The sequence below is a fragment of the Lutra lutra genome, chromosome 7, assembly GCF_902655055.1.
Source record: "Lutra lutra chromosome 7, mLutLut1.2, whole genome shotgun sequence".
Taxonomy (NCBI): domain Eukaryota; kingdom Metazoa; phylum Chordata; class Mammalia; order Carnivora; family Mustelidae; genus Lutra; species Lutra lutra.
This window is the reverse complement of record NC_062284.1, coordinates 84,196,195-84,213,106: the sequence shown is the minus strand read 5'-3', so window position 1 is coordinate 84,213,106 and position 16,912 is coordinate 84,196,195. Positions and strand designations below refer to the sequence as shown.

The 16,912-nt window shown below is 41.4% G+C and overlaps 1 protein-coding gene across 1 annotated transcript in view; it reads left to right on the top strand.

Annotated features, from left to right (window-relative positions):
- Positions 1-15,364, top strand: part of SNX6 (sorting nexin 6) — a 63,979-nt gene extending 48,615 nt beyond the window's left edge. The window contains exons 12-14 of the mRNA XM_047737138.1: positions 3,920-4,079; positions 4,168-4,253; positions 13,671-15,364. Of these exons, the coding sequence (XP_047593094.1) occupies positions 3,920-4,079; positions 4,168-4,253; positions 13,671-13,724 (300 nt within the window). The 3' untranslated portion in view covers positions 13,725-15,364. The remainder of the gene's footprint in view (positions 1-3,919; positions 4,080-4,167; positions 4,254-13,670) is intronic.
- The last annotated feature ends 1,548 nt before the right edge of the window (positions 15,365-16,912 follow it).

Genomic DNA, 16,912 nt, shown 5'->3' with positions numbered 1-16,912 from the left:
GCTGCCTTTGCCTCAGGCCATGATCCCAGGGTCCTGGGATCGAGTCCTGCATCGGGCTCCATGCTCTGCAGGAAGCCTGCTTCACTCTCCACCTCTGCCCTACTCTGCCTGCTTGTGCGTGCGCGTGCTCTCTCTCTCTGACAAATAAACAAAATCTTTAAAAATAAATAAATAAATAAAAATTTAAAAAATAAAAGTAAATCCAGACTTTTTAGTGACCATAAGAAGGAATTGAAATTTAATTGCAAAAATTAAAACTACCTACCGCAGAGGGAATATGGGAATCAACGATAGTATAATAGTAGTGTATGGTGTCAGATGGGCATTAACACTTGCAGTGAGCACAGCATAGCATTGAGTGGTCAGATCACTGTTGCATACCTGAAACTAATGTAACGTTGCGTGCTAACTGTTCTTGAATATAATAAGTAATTAAATAAGTAAAAAGCTGTTTAAAAGATATTTATTTAAATAAATAATATTTATTAAACAGCTGGGGGGGATCCACACACCTTTTTTTTTTTCTTGTTTTAAGATTTATGTATTTATTTTAGAGAAAGCATGCATGTGCACATGTGGGGAGAGCAGCGGGAGAGAGAATCCTCAGGCAGACTCCCCACTGATCGTGAAGCCCATCATGAGGCTTGATCCCAGGACCCTGAGATCATGACCTGAGCCAAAGGCATGCTCAACCAACTGAGCCACCCAGACGTCCCTCACCACAGGTGCCCCTTAATGAGAATGTAGCTAAAATGAAAATTCTTTTTTTTTTTTTTTTAAGATTTTATTTATTTATTTAATGGAGAGCGATCATAAGCAGGGAGAGCAGCAGAGGGAAAGGGAGAAGCAGACTTCCTGCTGAGCAGGGAGCCCAATATGGCCCAGGACCCTGGGGTAATCACCTGAGCTGAAGGCAGACACTTAACAACTGAACCACCCAGGCACCCCTAAAATGAAAAATTCTGACAAAAATTATAGCAACTAGAACTTTCATACCCTGTTAGTTGGAATATGATACAATATTTTGGAAAAGTTTTATAGTTTCTTAAAAAATTAAACATACATCTGTGGTCCAGTCATTCTAATCCTGGGTATTTGAGAGCATGTGTTCCCACAGATGTTCACAGCAGCTTTATTTGTAATAGCCAAAAACTGCAACAGCCCAAATGTCCACCAACAGCTGGATGGATAAAGAAATTGTGGTGTATATATACAGTGGAATCCTACTCAGCAGTTAAAAAGGAATGAACCGTGGAAACTTGCAACAAATATGGATGAATCTCAGAATAATTTTGCTGAGTAAAAGAAGCAAAACAATAAAGATCATGGTTTACACTAGAGCTCACTCTTAGTGTTACATGTTCTTTTTTGTTTGGAGAAATGTGTAATGATACTTGTCTACTATTATAAGCACACCATTATAAGCATCACCATTATAAACAGAGTAGTTTTCACTGCCCCAAAACTCCTCTCTGCTCCATCTATTTGTCCTCTTTCCCCTTAAATTTTTAATGTTCTTTTTTTTTTTTTTTTTTTTTACGTCTCCATAGATTAGCCTCTTCCACAGTGTCATATAGTAGGGCCTTTTCACATTGACCACTTCTTATTTATTTATTTACTTAACACAAAGCACATATGAGCACAGACTGAAAGGGAGAAACAGACTGTGCTGAGCAGGGAACCCTATGTGGGGCTCCATCCCAGGACCCCAGGATCATGACCCGAGGCAAAGGTAAACCAACTGAGCCACCCAGGCACCCAATCAATTGATTCTTTTTTTTTTTTTAATTAATTTATTTATTTGACAGACAGAGATCACAAGTAGGCAGAGAGGCAGGCAGAGAGAGAGGAAGGGAAGCAGGCTCCCTGCAGAGCAGACAGCCCAATGCGGGGCTCGATCCCAGAACCCTGGGATCACGACCTGAGCCGAAGGCTTTAACCCACTGAGCCACCCAGGCGCCCCCAATCAATTGATTCTTAACAAAGGTCCTAAGACAGTTTTGGGGGAAAAAGAATAGACTTTTCAATAAATGGTACTGTGTCATCTGAATAGTCACATGAAAATAAAGCTAGACCCCTTCCTCATACTGTGTATAAAAATGTGCTCAAAATTGATCAAAGACCTGGGGTACCTGGGTGGCTCAGTGGGTTAAGCGTCTGCCTTCGGCTCAGGTCATGATGTCAGGGTCCTGGGATTGAGCCCCGCATTGGACTCTCTGCTCAGTGGGGAGCCTGCTTCCCCCTCTCTCTGCCTGCCTCTCTGCCTACTTGTGGTCTCTCTGTCAAATAAATAAATCAAATCTTTAAAAAAAAATCGATCAAAGACCTAAACATAACAACTATAATACTTTTAGAAAAAAACAAATGTTAATCTTGTGACTTCTGATTGGACATTGGTTTCTTGGATATGACACCAGGAGCACAGGAACCAAAGGAAAAATAATAAACTGGACGAACTTTATTAAAATTAAAAACTTGTGTGTGTTAAAGTACACCGTGAAGAAAAGTGGAAAGACAGCCCATAGACGGGGAAAAAATATTTGCAAATCATACAAGTCCCTAATTAAGCAACTGGTATCCAGAAAATACGAAGAACTCTTAATACTCAGTAAGAAGACAAATAGCCCAATTAAAAAATAGGCAAAGGATTTGAATAATCCTTTCTCCAAAGAAAACATACAGCCAGCCAGTGAATTCATAAAAAGATGCTCAACGACATTAGCTATCAGGGAAATGCAAATCAAAACCACAGCGAGGGATACCTGGCTGGCTTAATAGGTAGAAGATGCAACTCTTTTTTTTTTTAAGATTTTATTTGTTTATTTGACAGATAGAAATCACAAGTAGGCAGAGAGGCAGGCAGAGAGAGAGAGAGGGGGAAGCAGGCTCCCCACTGAGCAGAGAGCCTGATGTCGGGCTTGATCCCAGGACCCTGAGATCATGACCCGAGCCGAAGGCAGAGGCTTAACCCACTGAGCCACCCAGGCGCCCCAGAACCTGCAACTCTTGATCTTGGGGTTGTAAGTTCAAGCCCCACATTGGGTGTAGAGATTACTTAAAAAATAAAATCTTTACTAACAAAACAAAACCACAATAAGATACCATATCACACCCACTAGGTGGCTTTAACCAAAAGGACAGATAAGTGTTGCCAAGGATGTATAGAAATTAGAACCCTCATGAAGAGTCATTGGAGTGTAAAGTGGCGCAGCTGCTAATCTGGCAGTTTCTCAAAAGGTTCAACATAGAATTACCAAGTGACCCAGCAATTCCACTCCTAAGTAATGAGATATGAAAGAGAAAGGAAAACATGTTCAAAACAGCATTATTCATAATGGGCAAAATGTGGAAACAAACCAAATGTCTTATTGATTGATAAGTGGATAAATCAGTGTGGTATTTCCATACAATGATATGTTATTTAGCAATAAAAGGAATGAAGTACTGGTTCACAAAAAATATGAATGAACTTGAAACTTTAGCTAAGTAAAGAAAGCCAGACAGAAAAGGCCACATATTATATGATTCCATCTTTTTTTTTTTTTTTTTTTTTTTAAATGAAATGTCCAGAATAGGCAAATGTATAGAGACAGCAAATTAGTGGTTGGGGGTGAGGGGTGCATGAGAGGAAGTGAAGAATGACTGCTGATGAATATGGGGTTTCCTTTTGGGTAACAAAATTGTTTTAAAATTGATTGTAGTAATGGTTAAACAATTCTGTGAGCATGCTGAAAATTCTGTGAATTGGCACTTTGAGTTACATGTATGTGAATTTATCTCAGTAAAGCTGTTATAAAAACAGTTGAGAAGAGTAGCTGGCATGTGTGGTATTCATGGTGTGTTTGCTCTGATGATGGTGGTTGCGAGTAACTATTAGAAACATGCAGCATATATTACTGTGAAGCATTCTGTTTTATAGGATCTCCTCTATCGAAGATCTAGGTCACTAGTGGATTATGAAAATGCTAATAAAGCACTGGATAAAGCAAGAGCAAAAAATAAAGATGTTCTGCAGGCTGAAACCTCCCAACAATTATGTTGTCAGAAATTTGAAAAAATATCTGAATCTGCAAAACAAGGTACTCTTCACCTTACCCTTTAATCATAAGGTATACTTTAAACTATTATGTGAGTTAAATAGTTAATCCTAATTTCTTTTGTTCACAGAACTTATAGATTTTAAGACAAGAAGAGTTGCTGCATTCAGAAAAAATTTAGTGGAACTGGCAGAGTTAGAACTGAAGCATGCAAAGGTATTGTCATATTAAAGGTTTAATAATTTAAGTGACTTATAATTTAGAAATGAGTCCGTTATGTGGTGCCTGGCTGGTTTAATTGGGAGAGCATGTGAATCTTGATCTCAGATTCATGAGTTTGAGCCCCATGTTGGGCATGGACATTACTTTAAAAAAAAAAAGAAGAAGAAGAAGGAAATGAATCCATTATGGAATGATAATGATTCTTTAATGACAGTTTCCCTCTATAGGCATACTGTAAGAAATATTCCTCAATTAGAATTAATTACAATTGGATTATAATTTTTTTAAAGATTTTATTTATTATTTATTTCACAGGCAAAGATCACAAGTAGGCAGAGAGGCAGGCAGAGAGAGAGGAAGGGAAACAGGCTCCCTGCTGAGCAGAGAGCCCAACGCAGGGCTTGATCCCAGGACCCTGGGATTATGACCTGAGCGGAAGGCAGAGGCTTTAACCCACTGAGCCACCCAGGTGCCCAATTTTTGAAGGTTATTTTACTGCTTCAGAATAACGTGGTTTTAGGAAATACCCTTCTTCCAGGGTTTTTCATGGTGTATGTTTACTTCAAATTAATCCCTTTCTTGTAGTTAATAGGAAACTAAAGCTTCGGGGATGCCAGGTGGCTCAGTTGGTTGAGTGTCCAACTCTTGGTTTTGGCTCAGGTGGTCATCTTAGAGTTGTGGGATCGAGCCCTGCATTGGGCTCCAGGCTTAACGTGGAGTCCACTTAGGATTCTCTCTCCCTCCCACTCGTGTTCTCTCTCTCTCTCTCTCTGTCTCTGTCTCTAAAATAATAAATCTCTTTTGTTTTGTTTGTTTTTTAAGGATAAAGGTTGGTCCAAACCTTACAGTAATTTTAAAACTTGAGAATCTTAGGGGCACCTGGGTGGCTCAGTGGTTTAAGCTTCTGCCTTCAGCTCAGGTCATGGTCTCAGGGTCCTGGGATGGAGCCCCACATCGGGCTGTCTGCTCGGCAGGGAGCCTGCTTCCCCCACCTCCCGCCCCTCTGCCTGCCTCTCTGCCTGCTTGTGATCTCTGTCTGTCAAATAAATAAATCTTAAAAAAAAAAAAAAAAAAAAAAAAAACCTTGAGAATCTTAGAATTGAGAGGGATTTTACAAGTCATCTAATTCAAATAAGAATAATATCTACAATTTCTCTAAATGGTCAGCTCTGCAAGACTCTGGCACCTAGGGGTGCCTGAGTGGCTCAGTGGGTTAAAGCCTCTGTCTTCAGCTCAGGTCATGATCCCAGAGTCCTGGGATCAAGCCCCACATCAGGCTCTCTGCTCGGCGGGGAGCCTGCTTCCCCCTGCTCTCTCTGCCTGACTCTGCCTACTTGTGATCTCTGTCTTTCAAATAAATAAATAAATAAAATCTTTAAAAAATTAAATAAGACTCTAGTACCTAATATGGACTAGCTAAAAAAAAAAAATCTCTTTAATTAAAAAAAAAATTTAGGGGCACCTGGGTAGCGCAGTCATTTGGGCGTCCAACTCTTGGTTTTGGCTTAGATCATGATCTCAGGGTTGTGGGATCAAGCCCTGAGGTGGGCTCTGTGCTCAGTGTGGAGTCTGCTTGGGATTCTCTCTTCCTCTCCCTCTGCCCCTCCTTTTGCTCTCTTACTCTCTCCAATAAATAAGTCCTTTAAAAAAAAACTTAATGTACTTCACATATGCTGTCTTCAGTCAGAGGGAGGGAAAACTAAAAGCATATTCAAAATTTCTCGAACTGTAAATATTAAATTTAAATCAACTTTTAAGTGTTTATTTTTTTATATATTTATAGCATTTACCCTTTGAAAGTCATTAAAAAGTTTAAAACTGCACCAAGAGTTTTGGGACACCACATAATGAACATTAACACAAATCTGCTTCTGTGTAAACTTTGACAAATTGGTCAAAGTTTTGTCATCTAAAATTAGAAAGATAAGTTTAATTTCTTTTATAGCTTACCCTCAAATATTTAAATAGTTTATATTCTATATATATATATTGTCTCCTCCAGGCTAGACATCCTTGGGCTAAATATTTTTTATCTCCTACATTTCAATAAGCTTTTTATGTAATTGCCCTCCTGTCATTGCTGGTTTAAAATATTACACTGGGGGGGGGGGCTCATGGGTGGCTCAGTGGGTTAAAGCCTCTGCCTTCGGCTCAGGTCATGATCCCAGGGTCCTGGGATCAACCCGCATCAGGCTCTCTGCTCAGCAGGGAGCCTGCTTCCCCCTCCACCCGTCTCTGCCTGCCTTTCTGCCTACTTGTGATCTCTATCTGTCAAATAAATAAATAAAATCTTAAAAAATGTATATTACACTGGGAAATAGAAACACTTCTGTGCACAGGCTGATTATTGTGCACATTTCTTCTTACATTGTGCTTTATATGTTACAAGGGTTTAAGGTGCCATTTCGTACCAGCTTGATTTGGCCTATAGTCACACTTCTCTTCTTCTTCAAAGTCTTCCTGTTTTTTTAAAGATTTTATTTATTTAGTTGTCAGCGAGCACAGGCTGTAGGCAGAGGAAGAAGCAGACTCCCTGCTGAGCAAGGAGCCCGATGCAGGACTCGATTCCAGGACACTGGGATCATGACCTGAGCCAAAGGCAGATGCTTAACTGACTGAGCCACCCAGGTGTCGCTGGAAGTCTTTTCTTAAGCTCCAGCCAGTTGTGTGTTTCATTTTATTTTAGTCATTTTTTTTCTTTTTTGTGGTATAAAACACATAAAATTTACCATTGTAGCCATTTTTAAGTGTGCAGTTCAGCAGTGTTAAGTATATTCACATTGTTGTGCAACAAGTTTCTAGAACTTCTTCAGGTATTGAGCATTTAATTTTTAAAATGTAATTTAACCATATTTAAGTCTATTAAATTTTAGCTTGCCAGTGTTAGCCTAGTGTGGTATCTTTTCGAAACTTCAGTCATATCGTACTTGACTATTAGAGTGATTATTACTCCCAAGTGATAGACATTTGTAATTTGTATGAATTTCCCTTTTATGTCCTTATCTAAGTTTTAATTCAAAGGATTGATCAGGGAGCACCTGGGTGGCTCAGTGGGTTGTATCTGATTCTTGATTTCAGCTCAGGTCTTGATCTCAGGGTCATGAGTTCAAGCCCTGCAATGATGGAGCCTACTAGGAAGGAAGGGAGGGGGGGACAGAGAGAGAGAGAAAAAGGGAGAGAGAGGGAGGAAGAAAGAAAGCGGGGGAGAGAGAGTCCTGGGATCAAGCCCCACATTGGGCTCCCTGCTCAGTGGAGAGCCTGCTTCTCCCTGTTCCTCTGTCTGCTGCTCTGCCTACTAATGCTCTCTTTTTATCTGTCAAATAAATAAAATATTAAAAAAAAAAAAAAAAAAAAAGAGGGGCGCCTGAGTGGCTCAGTGGGTTAAGCCGCTGCCTTCGGCTCAGGTCATGATCCCAGGTCCTGGGTTCGAGCCCCACGTCGGGCTTTCTGCTCAGCAGGGAGCCTGCTTCCTTCTCTCTCTCTGCCTGCCTCTCTGCCTACTTGTGATTTCTCTCTGTCAAATAAATAAATAAAATCTTTAAAAAAAAAAAAAAAAGAGAAAGAGAAAGATGTGTTTTGATAAAACTGGCATGATTTATCCTTACTCTACATGGATTGGTTTCTAATGTTCACTATTTTTGTTTTTTTGTTTTTTAGATTTTTTATTTTATTTATTTATTTGATAGAGATCACAGGTAGGCAGAGAGGCAGGCAGAGAGAGAGGAAGGGAAGCAGGCTCCCAGCCGAGCAGAGAGCCCGATGTGGGGCTCGATCCCAGGACCCTGGGATCACGACCTGAGCCGAAGGCAGAGGCTTTAACCCACTGAGCCACCCAGGCGCCCCTATTTTTGTTCTTTTTAAAGAGGTTATAAACTATCAAGGATTTTGTTAATAAATTAAGGAGGGGTTGGCAAATTACAACATACTTTTGTAAAGCCTGTGAGTCAAGAGTGGCATTCATGTTTTGTTGTTGTTGTTTTTAATTATTTTGGCAGTCTTTTTTTTTTTTTTTGACAGAGAGATCACAAGTAGGCAGAGAGGCAGGCAGAGAGAGAGAAGAAAGCAGGCTCCCCGCTGAGCAGAGAGCCTGATGCGGGGCTGGATCCCAGGACCCTGGGATCATGACCTGAGCCGGAGGCAGAGGTTTTAACCCACTGAGCCACCCAGGCAACCCTTGGCAGTCATATTTTTAAGTCATTATTTTAAGCAAAGGAATATCATGATGTGATAATTTTATGAAATTTAATTTATAAGTAAAGTTTTATTAGGATACAACCAAGCTCATTCATTTATGCTTTGTCTATGATTGCTTTTATACTACTACTATAGCAAATAGTTATTGAATATTTAATTGAATAGTTAAAACAGAGATCAAATGTCTCTCAAAGTCTAAAATGGTTTTTGGGGGTGCCTGGGTGGCTCAGTGGGTTAAAGCCTCTGCCTTCAGCTCAGTTCATGATCCCAGGGTCCTGGGATCAAGCCCCAAATTGGGCTCTCTGCTCCGTGGGGAGCCTGCTTCCTTCTCTCTCTCTTCCTGCCTTTCTGCCTACTTGTGATCTCTGTCTGTCAAGTAAATAAATAAAATCTTTAAAAAATTAAAATTAAATGGTTTTTGTTTTTGTTTTTGTTTTTTTTTTTTAATATTTTATTTATTTATTTGAGAGAGAGAGCATGAACGAGGAGAAGGTCAGAGGGAGAAGCAGACTCCCCGTGGAGCTGGGAGCCCGATGCGGGACTCGATCCCGGGACTCCGGGATCATGACCTGAGCCTAAAGCAGTCGTCCAACCAACTGAGCCACACAGGCGTCCCTGGTTTTTGTTTTTTTTAAGATTTTATTTGAGAGAGTGAGTGGGAAGAGAGAGAAGCAGGCTTCCCGCTGTGCAGGGAGCCCAACACGGGGCTCAGTCCCAGTACCCTGGGATCATGACCTGAGCCAAAGGCAGATGCTTAACCTACTGAGCCACCCAGGTGCCCCTCAAAGTCTAAATGTTTAGTACATAATTAGATTAGCCCTTTACAGAAAAAGTTTGCTGACTGCTACTATATAGATTGATGTCAACCTCTAATTTCCAGATTTTGTACTTTTCAAATCCTTTCTGAAACATGTTTTCTGTATTCAGATTTCTTCTTTTTTTTATTTTGTTTTATTTCTTTGGCAGAGAGAGAGATCACAAGCAGGCAGAGAGGCAGGCAGGGTTGGAGGGGAGGGAAGCCTCTGAGCTACCCATGCGCCCCCCTTAAAATCCTTTTAATTTATGAGAAAAGAATGACAGGTTTTCAGGAAATTATCCCATGTTTTTGTGAGTTGTTTTGTTTTGTTTTTTAAATATTTTACTATTTATTTAACAGATAGCGATCACAAGTAGGCAGAGAAGCAGGCAGAGAGAGAGGGAAGCAGGTCCCTGCTGAGCATAGACCCAGACGCAGGACTCGATCAGAGGACCCTGAGATCATGACCTGAGCTGAAGGGAACGGCTCAACCCACTGAGCCACCCAGACGCCCCTTTTGTGGGTTTTTTTTGTTTTTTGTTTTTACCTCCTGAATGTTTTCACTTAAATCATCCCTTCATTTCAAGTGAGCCAGTCATTCACCAAACCATCCACTCACCTCCCACTGCACTGTGCCACAATGGGCTGGGTTACAGGAAGACCAGCCCCTTGGGACCTCTGCTCTCAGAGTTCATGGTCTAATAAGAAACGTGTCCATATGTCCCTCAGAAAGAATGTTGTAATTAAGTTTCACCATAGTAAGTACCTCCCTTTGCCAGGGACCATGGGAGTGGTAGGGCAGGCCACACAGAGCCAGCGTTTAAGGAGTTCCTGGCCCAGAGGAAGAGACAGGAAGACACTGAAACAGAGGAATCCTAGGTTTTTGTGACATTCCTGGACCAACAGCCACAGTAACCTCGGGGTCCTTGGCCCACGTCTCTCTGGCAGGGGCTGGGCAGAGCCTCTGGAAGCTGAGTTATTCCCGGAGCAGTGAGAGAAACATTTGTGGGTGAAGGAGAAAGAAAAGAAGGTGAAAAACAGATGAGCTCTGGGGAGGGCAGGGGTGAGAGTCAGTCCGCAGGGTAGAGAAACTGCTGGTATGGTGGCTTGGTATGGGAGGAAAGACTAGTCAGTTTGAATACGAAAACGAAGGAAAACCCTCCAAACCTGTGTACAGTCCCTCAAAACACAGTACAGGCTTGGTAAAACTTTTGTGCATTTTTTTATCATAGCAAATACAGAAAGGTACAAAGAAAATAAACATTTATTTATGACAGAATGACTATCAACATTTCGGCCATACATAATTTATTCAAATGGATTGTTCCTGTGGAATCAGAGTTCGGCAGATGGATGGGCTTCCAAATAGGGGAGAATGAATTTTGGAGTTTCCTTCAGCAATGTTATGTTTAAAAGTTGCCAACCTTCAAAGCAAATTTTATCTGATGCAAAATGGGTTTATTTGGAAATAACAGGAATTACAATTCAGGACAAGCGAGCTATAGCAAAAGCCGCAGGCAAGTGCAGAGAACAAAGGACAGGAATGCTCTTTTATAGAGGGAAGGGGGTAGTTGGGAAAGGCCTTTACAAACAAAAAGTCCACTAAAGTAAACTGTGAGTTGGAAGTGTCGTGGCTTTTCATTGGCTTAGCTGTGACAGTCTTGCCTTGTGGGGGCCATTGCCGGACAAGGAGACAACCTTTCTTTCTCTTGCTGGGGTAGTAACGTGGGTTTCCTCCTATTGAGAATACAAGGTACTAAGAAAAAAAAAAAAAAAAAAGAATGCAAGGTACTTCACTTCACTTCTCTTCCTGATGGGTCTACAAAGTATGCAATCAGTGGTAGGATCTGAGGGCTCCCCTTCTGACCTCCCAACTCCATTTTATTTTATTTTATTTTATTTTACTTTAAGATTTTACTTATTTATAACAGAGATCGAGAGAGGGAACACACGCAGGGGGAGCTGGAGAGGGAGAGGCAGACTCTCCGCCAAGCAAGGAGCCAACCCTGTGTTGGGTTCCCTGCTCAGTAGGGAGTTGCTACTCCCTCTCCAGCTCCTCCAGTTTGTGCTCTCTCTGTCAAATAAATAAAATATATATATATATTTTTTAAGATTTTATTTATTTATTTGACAGAGAGAGATTACAAGTAGGCAGAGAGGCAGGCAGAGAAAGAGAGAGGAGGAAGCAGGCTCCCCGCTGAGCAGAGAGCCCGATGCGGGGCTCGATCCCAGGACCCTGAGATCATGACCTGAGCCGAAGGCAGAGGCTTTAACCCACTGAGCCACCCAGGCGCCCCATAAAATATATTTTTTAAAGATTTTATTTATTTATTTGACAGAGCTCACAAGCAGGCAGAGAGGCAGTCAGAGAAGGGAGGGGTGGAAGCAGGCTCCCTGCTGAGCAGAGAGCCCGAAATGGGGCTCGATCCCAGGACCCTGAGATCATGACCTGAGCCAAAGGCATAGGCTTAACCCACTGAGCCACCCAGGTGCCCCAAATAAAATATTTTTTAAAAATAAGTGAATAGGGGCGCCTGGGTGGCTCAGTGGGTTAAAGCCTCTGCCTTCGGCTCAGGTCATGATCCCAGGGTCCTGGGATCGAGCTCCACATTGGGCTCTCTGCTCAGCGGGGAGCCTGCTTCCTCCTCTCTCTCTGCCTGCCTCTCTGCCTACTTGTGATCTCTCTCTCTCTCTGTCAAATAAATAAAATCTTAAAAAAAAAAAATAAGTAAATAAAATGATGTCTGCAGGTTTCTCAGTGGCAAAGTTACTGTTTTATACTTTGAAATTAACAAGTATTCTGTGGTGAGATACTTGGCTTGGGACTATGTAAGTTAAATAGCCATCACTTAACTGGCAATCAGTGGTAGGATCTGAGGGCTCCCCTCAGATCTGTCCCATAGAATTTTGTGTGATAATGGAAATACTCTATGATCAGCACTTCCAGTATGGTAATCACTAGCCACATGTGGCTGCCAAATGCTTGAAATGTGTGTAGTGCAACGGAGAAGCTCAAACTGAGTTTTTATTTAATTTTAATTAGCAGAAATTTAAGTGTTCTGTAGCATATACCTAATGACCACAGTATTAGCATTTCAGCCTTATATTGTTTTTAGCATCCAATCCTGACTTTTTCCTGAGTCAGTTTTTATGATGGTGGCCAAATGGTGATCAGTTTCTAATTCCATCATTGTACACATTTTAGTTGGCTTTCTACTCTAAGGAAGTTTTCCTTCTCCCCCATTTATGAGTTGATGTAACGTATATGTTTACATTTGTCTTTACATCCGAATTTGGGGGCCAGTTTACATGTTTTACAGATGCTACACAGGTTTGCATTTTATAGAATACGTTTGTATGTGATCTTACTACTTTATTTTTACTTTTTTTTCTTTTTTGAGAGAGTGAGGGAGATCATGAGGGTATGGGGTGGAGGAAGAGGGAGAGAGAGAATCTTAACCAGGCTCCACACCCAAATTGAGCTCAATGCAGGACTTGATGTCACAACCGCAAGATCATGACTTGAGCCAAAATCAGCAGTTTGTCGCTTAGCCAACTGAGCCATGCAGGCAGCCCCTTATTAAAATTTTTATAAAAATTGCTATAACTTACCATTTTAGTCATTAAAATATACATTAAATTAATTATATATATAATATAGTACACATATTTTAATGGCCAAAGGAGAGTGATAAGAGCCTATCTTACTGTCAGGAATGTTCAGGGACACCTGGGTGTCTCGGTTGAATGTCTGACTCTTGGTGTTGGCTCAGGTCAATGGCATCGAACCCCATGTGGGGCTCTGTGCTCAGCAGGGACTCTGAGATTCTCTCCCTCTACCCATCTCCCTGCTATCTCTCTAAATAAATATCAGTAGTTTAACTTGGACACGCAGAGCATATTTTATCTCTCATTAGATCATGCCAGGCAATTCAAAACAATAATATTGGTCTAGATGGAAAATTACTGAAGAATCTGGTATGTGGAAAAATTGTACATGAAACAAAGTATATAGTTTTATGTCTTTAAACAGTTATTTTTGGGGGTGTCTGAGTAGCTCAGTCATTGGACATCTGCCTTCGGCTCAGGTCATGATCCCAGGATCCTGGGATCGAGCCCCTCATTGGGGGGGGGGGGGGGGCCCTGCTCATGGGAAGCCTGCTACTCTCTCTCCCGCTCCCCCTGCTTGCAATCCCCTCTCTCTCTCAAATAAATAAATAAATAAAATCTTTTATAAAAATCTTTTATAAAAATAAAATCTTTTTTAAAAAGTAGTTACTTCTGTGTAATGAGTAGCTTGTTACCAAAATTCTGTTGCCTTAATAAATTTAAAGTTACGTTATTTCTAATGCTGTATATTTTTTCAGTACAATTCTTCCAAGCTCTTTGAGCTTCATAATTTATTCTCCCTTCCCTTGTAGGGTAACCTACAGTTGCTGCAGAACTGCTTGGCAGTGTTAAATGGAGACACATAAGCCACACTCCACCTTCGGTTAAAAAGGGCTGCCTTCCTTCAGATTTTATTTTTGTTTTCTTAATGATATTAAGCATTTACTGCTCACTGGAAACAAAAGAAACAGCTGACAAAGTACATCTACTCTCCTTTTTTCTGAGAAACCACGGAGCAGTGCCGTCCATGGGCTCTGCCAGTGTGTGCGGTGGGATGTGGCACCCCTGCACCTGTGTGCTCCCTGCGACAGCTGTCCCTCACCGTGCGCGCCTCCTCTCCTGAAGCCCAAAGTTCAGTCTTGTTTTAAGTAGCCTCTGTAACTGTGTTTATTTTATGAATAGTATTCCTTATGGCTGCCAGTCTTACTTACTTTTAAGTACTTTCTGAAGTTTAACCCTTTTAAAAATACATTGCTCAAATGAGATAAAGATTGCCATTACCTTTTTTTGAATTTTGTTTTTAAAAAACATTGTATACCACCTTAGTTCATTCATGTATCCTGGTAAAGCATCTTAATCAGACTTATTTTTAATTAATGAACATTTCTTAGAAGTTTGGGGACAGATTTTATGTAATCTTTATAAGTATGATTTCTGATGAAAAGCAAATGCATTAGTATGTTTGCCTTAAACTTGTAGACTAAACCAACTATTATCAAATAAACAGTGATAACAGTGATAGTTTTTAACTCTGTGGTCATTGTATCACTCTAAAATTTGGAGTAGCTATAATAAATCTACTCCTTTATTACGCTTTACAGTGTAGGTCTTTGTTTTTCGTTTTTCTTTTTTTAAACAGCATATTGAACCAAGTTCAGCAGTCCCTTTACAAAAGAATGAACTGCTTCTCTGTGTGCGTTTAGCCTTTCATAGAAGCTGGACCTGGGCAGAGGCAGGTTAGAAGCAGACATTTCTAAAATACAGGAGCAGACAGAATGGTCTGTTACGGTTTCCTGACGTCCATCTCTAGCTCAGCCAGTGAACCATGGGATGTGCCATTGAGCCCACTCGATTGTTACGCTGGTGTATAACTTGGTGTGTGGAGAGAAAGAGTGTGTAGAGAATAGCATTTGTCGGTGGGGGAGAAATTGGAATATTTGAAATAAAATGGGTACAAAAAATATTATTGGCCTTTTTAATGTAAATTAACATCACGTTATTTCTAATTTAAAATTAGGTTGTGTGGTTTGATTTTTTCACTAAGTTCTCTTGCAGTTGGAAACCACAGGTATTTGGGTTGGTCACGCCTCGTTTACATTTTCCCAAACTCTGGTCTAGGTCTTAAAAGAGTAGTCACCATGATTCCAGCCTTGCATGTTCTGTTGCCTTACTGGTGTGCTGGTTAATGTTTCTTTCATTGATGTTGTTCCCTGATGCCATTTGAACTTGATTTTTCTGTTGCCTGAGAAATCTCTGTGTCTTGTCCTCCTCCGTGTCTCCTTCACTGGTGAAAATATGCCTATGTGATCCTCTCCAGTGGGTGAACATGGGACAGAGAGCCCTAGCTTCTAAATTTGGGTGCAGTCCCTTCACTGGCTGCCCCTATGGCCTCAGGCAGGTTCGCTTGACCTCTGTCTGCCTCAGTTTCTCTACTACAAAGGACATATTGACCTACCTCACAGGGGTGTTGTGAGGATTAATAAACATTGGTACAGTGCTTTGGAAATGTGATGATGCTGTGTAAATGCTAAGAAATAGTAAGTACACGGGCGCCTGGGGGGCTCAGTCGGCTGAGCGTCTGCGTTTGGCTCAGGTCGTGGTTCCGGGGTCCTGGAATCAAGCCTCACATCCGGACTCCCTGCTCATTGGGGAACCTGCTTCTCCCTCTCCATGCCCCCTGCTTGTGCTCTCTCCCTCACTGTCTCTCTCAAGTAAATGAATAAAATATTTTTTTAAAAATTGAAAGAAATAGCAAGTGCAGGGCATAAAGCTGTATTGTTCCACATAGCCATCAGCTAATCTGTACCAAGGAGGTCTTTTGCGGAAAGGGGGTAGGAGAGTGCCCCCATCCCTTGGTGCCTGGTTTACATTTTTACATTTTCACAGTGTGTGTTGGGGCGGGGGTAGACTGGAAGCAGCAGTTACATATTAGAGCATATGGGGGAGGGTGCTTAATGAAGACATGTAAATGAGTTGACTGCTCTATGCAAGGGCCTTCTCACAAAGCACAAGATAAAGAACACATGTTACACCCTCAAGGACATACTTTAGGAGAGGTTCTACTTTGTACCTCCAGAACAATTGAAACATTCCATAGTTCACTGCTAGTTCCTGATAATTGCCCTGGTTTCACTGCTCTTGTGCTGTGGCATTCATTAAACATTTATTGGCTGTTGTGCCTGGGGGACACAAAGGACAAACAGGAGGACGCCCAGGAGCACAGACAAAGCCCTACAAGGGTAGTACAGTGTCTGCCACAGGGGACACTTTATGCTCTGAGAGGAAGAGAGCAATCTAGGCAGTGGGAATGACCCAGGGTGTGAACGGGCTGGGCAGGGAATGAAGGTTGTGGGGTATTTGCAGTGAGGGTGAGATGGCAAGAGAGGAAATTGCAAAGGAAAGTGGGTCACGGCAATTGCACTACTGGGTATTTGTCCCAAAGATACAAATGTAGTGATCCGAAGGGGCACCTGCATCACGTTTATAGCAGCAATGCCCATAATAAACTATGGAAAGATCTAGGTGTCAAGTGGATAAAGATGATGTGGTATGTACACACACACACACACACACACACACACACACACACACACACACAGGAATATTACACAAAAATCAAAAAATGAAATCTTGGGGCTCCTTTGTGGCTCAGTGGGTTAAAGCCTCTGCCTTTGACTCAGGTCATGATCCCAGGGTCCTGGCATTGAGCCCCACATGGGGCTCTCTGCTAGCAGGGAGCCTGCTTCCTCCTCTCTCTCGCTCTCTGCCTGCCTCTCTGCCTACTTGTGGTATCTGTCAAATAAAATCTTTAATAAATAAATAAATGAAATCTTGCTATTTGGAACATGGACAGAACTAGAGGGTGTTATGCTAAGTGAAATAAGTCAATCAGAGAAAGACAATTATATGATGTCACTGATACCTGGAATTTAAGAAACAAAACAGGATCATAGAGGAAGAGAGGAAAAAATAAAACAAGATGAGACCAGAGAGACAAAAAGAGACTTAATCATAGGAAGCAAATTGAGGGTTGCTGGAAAGGAGGGTGGCGGGA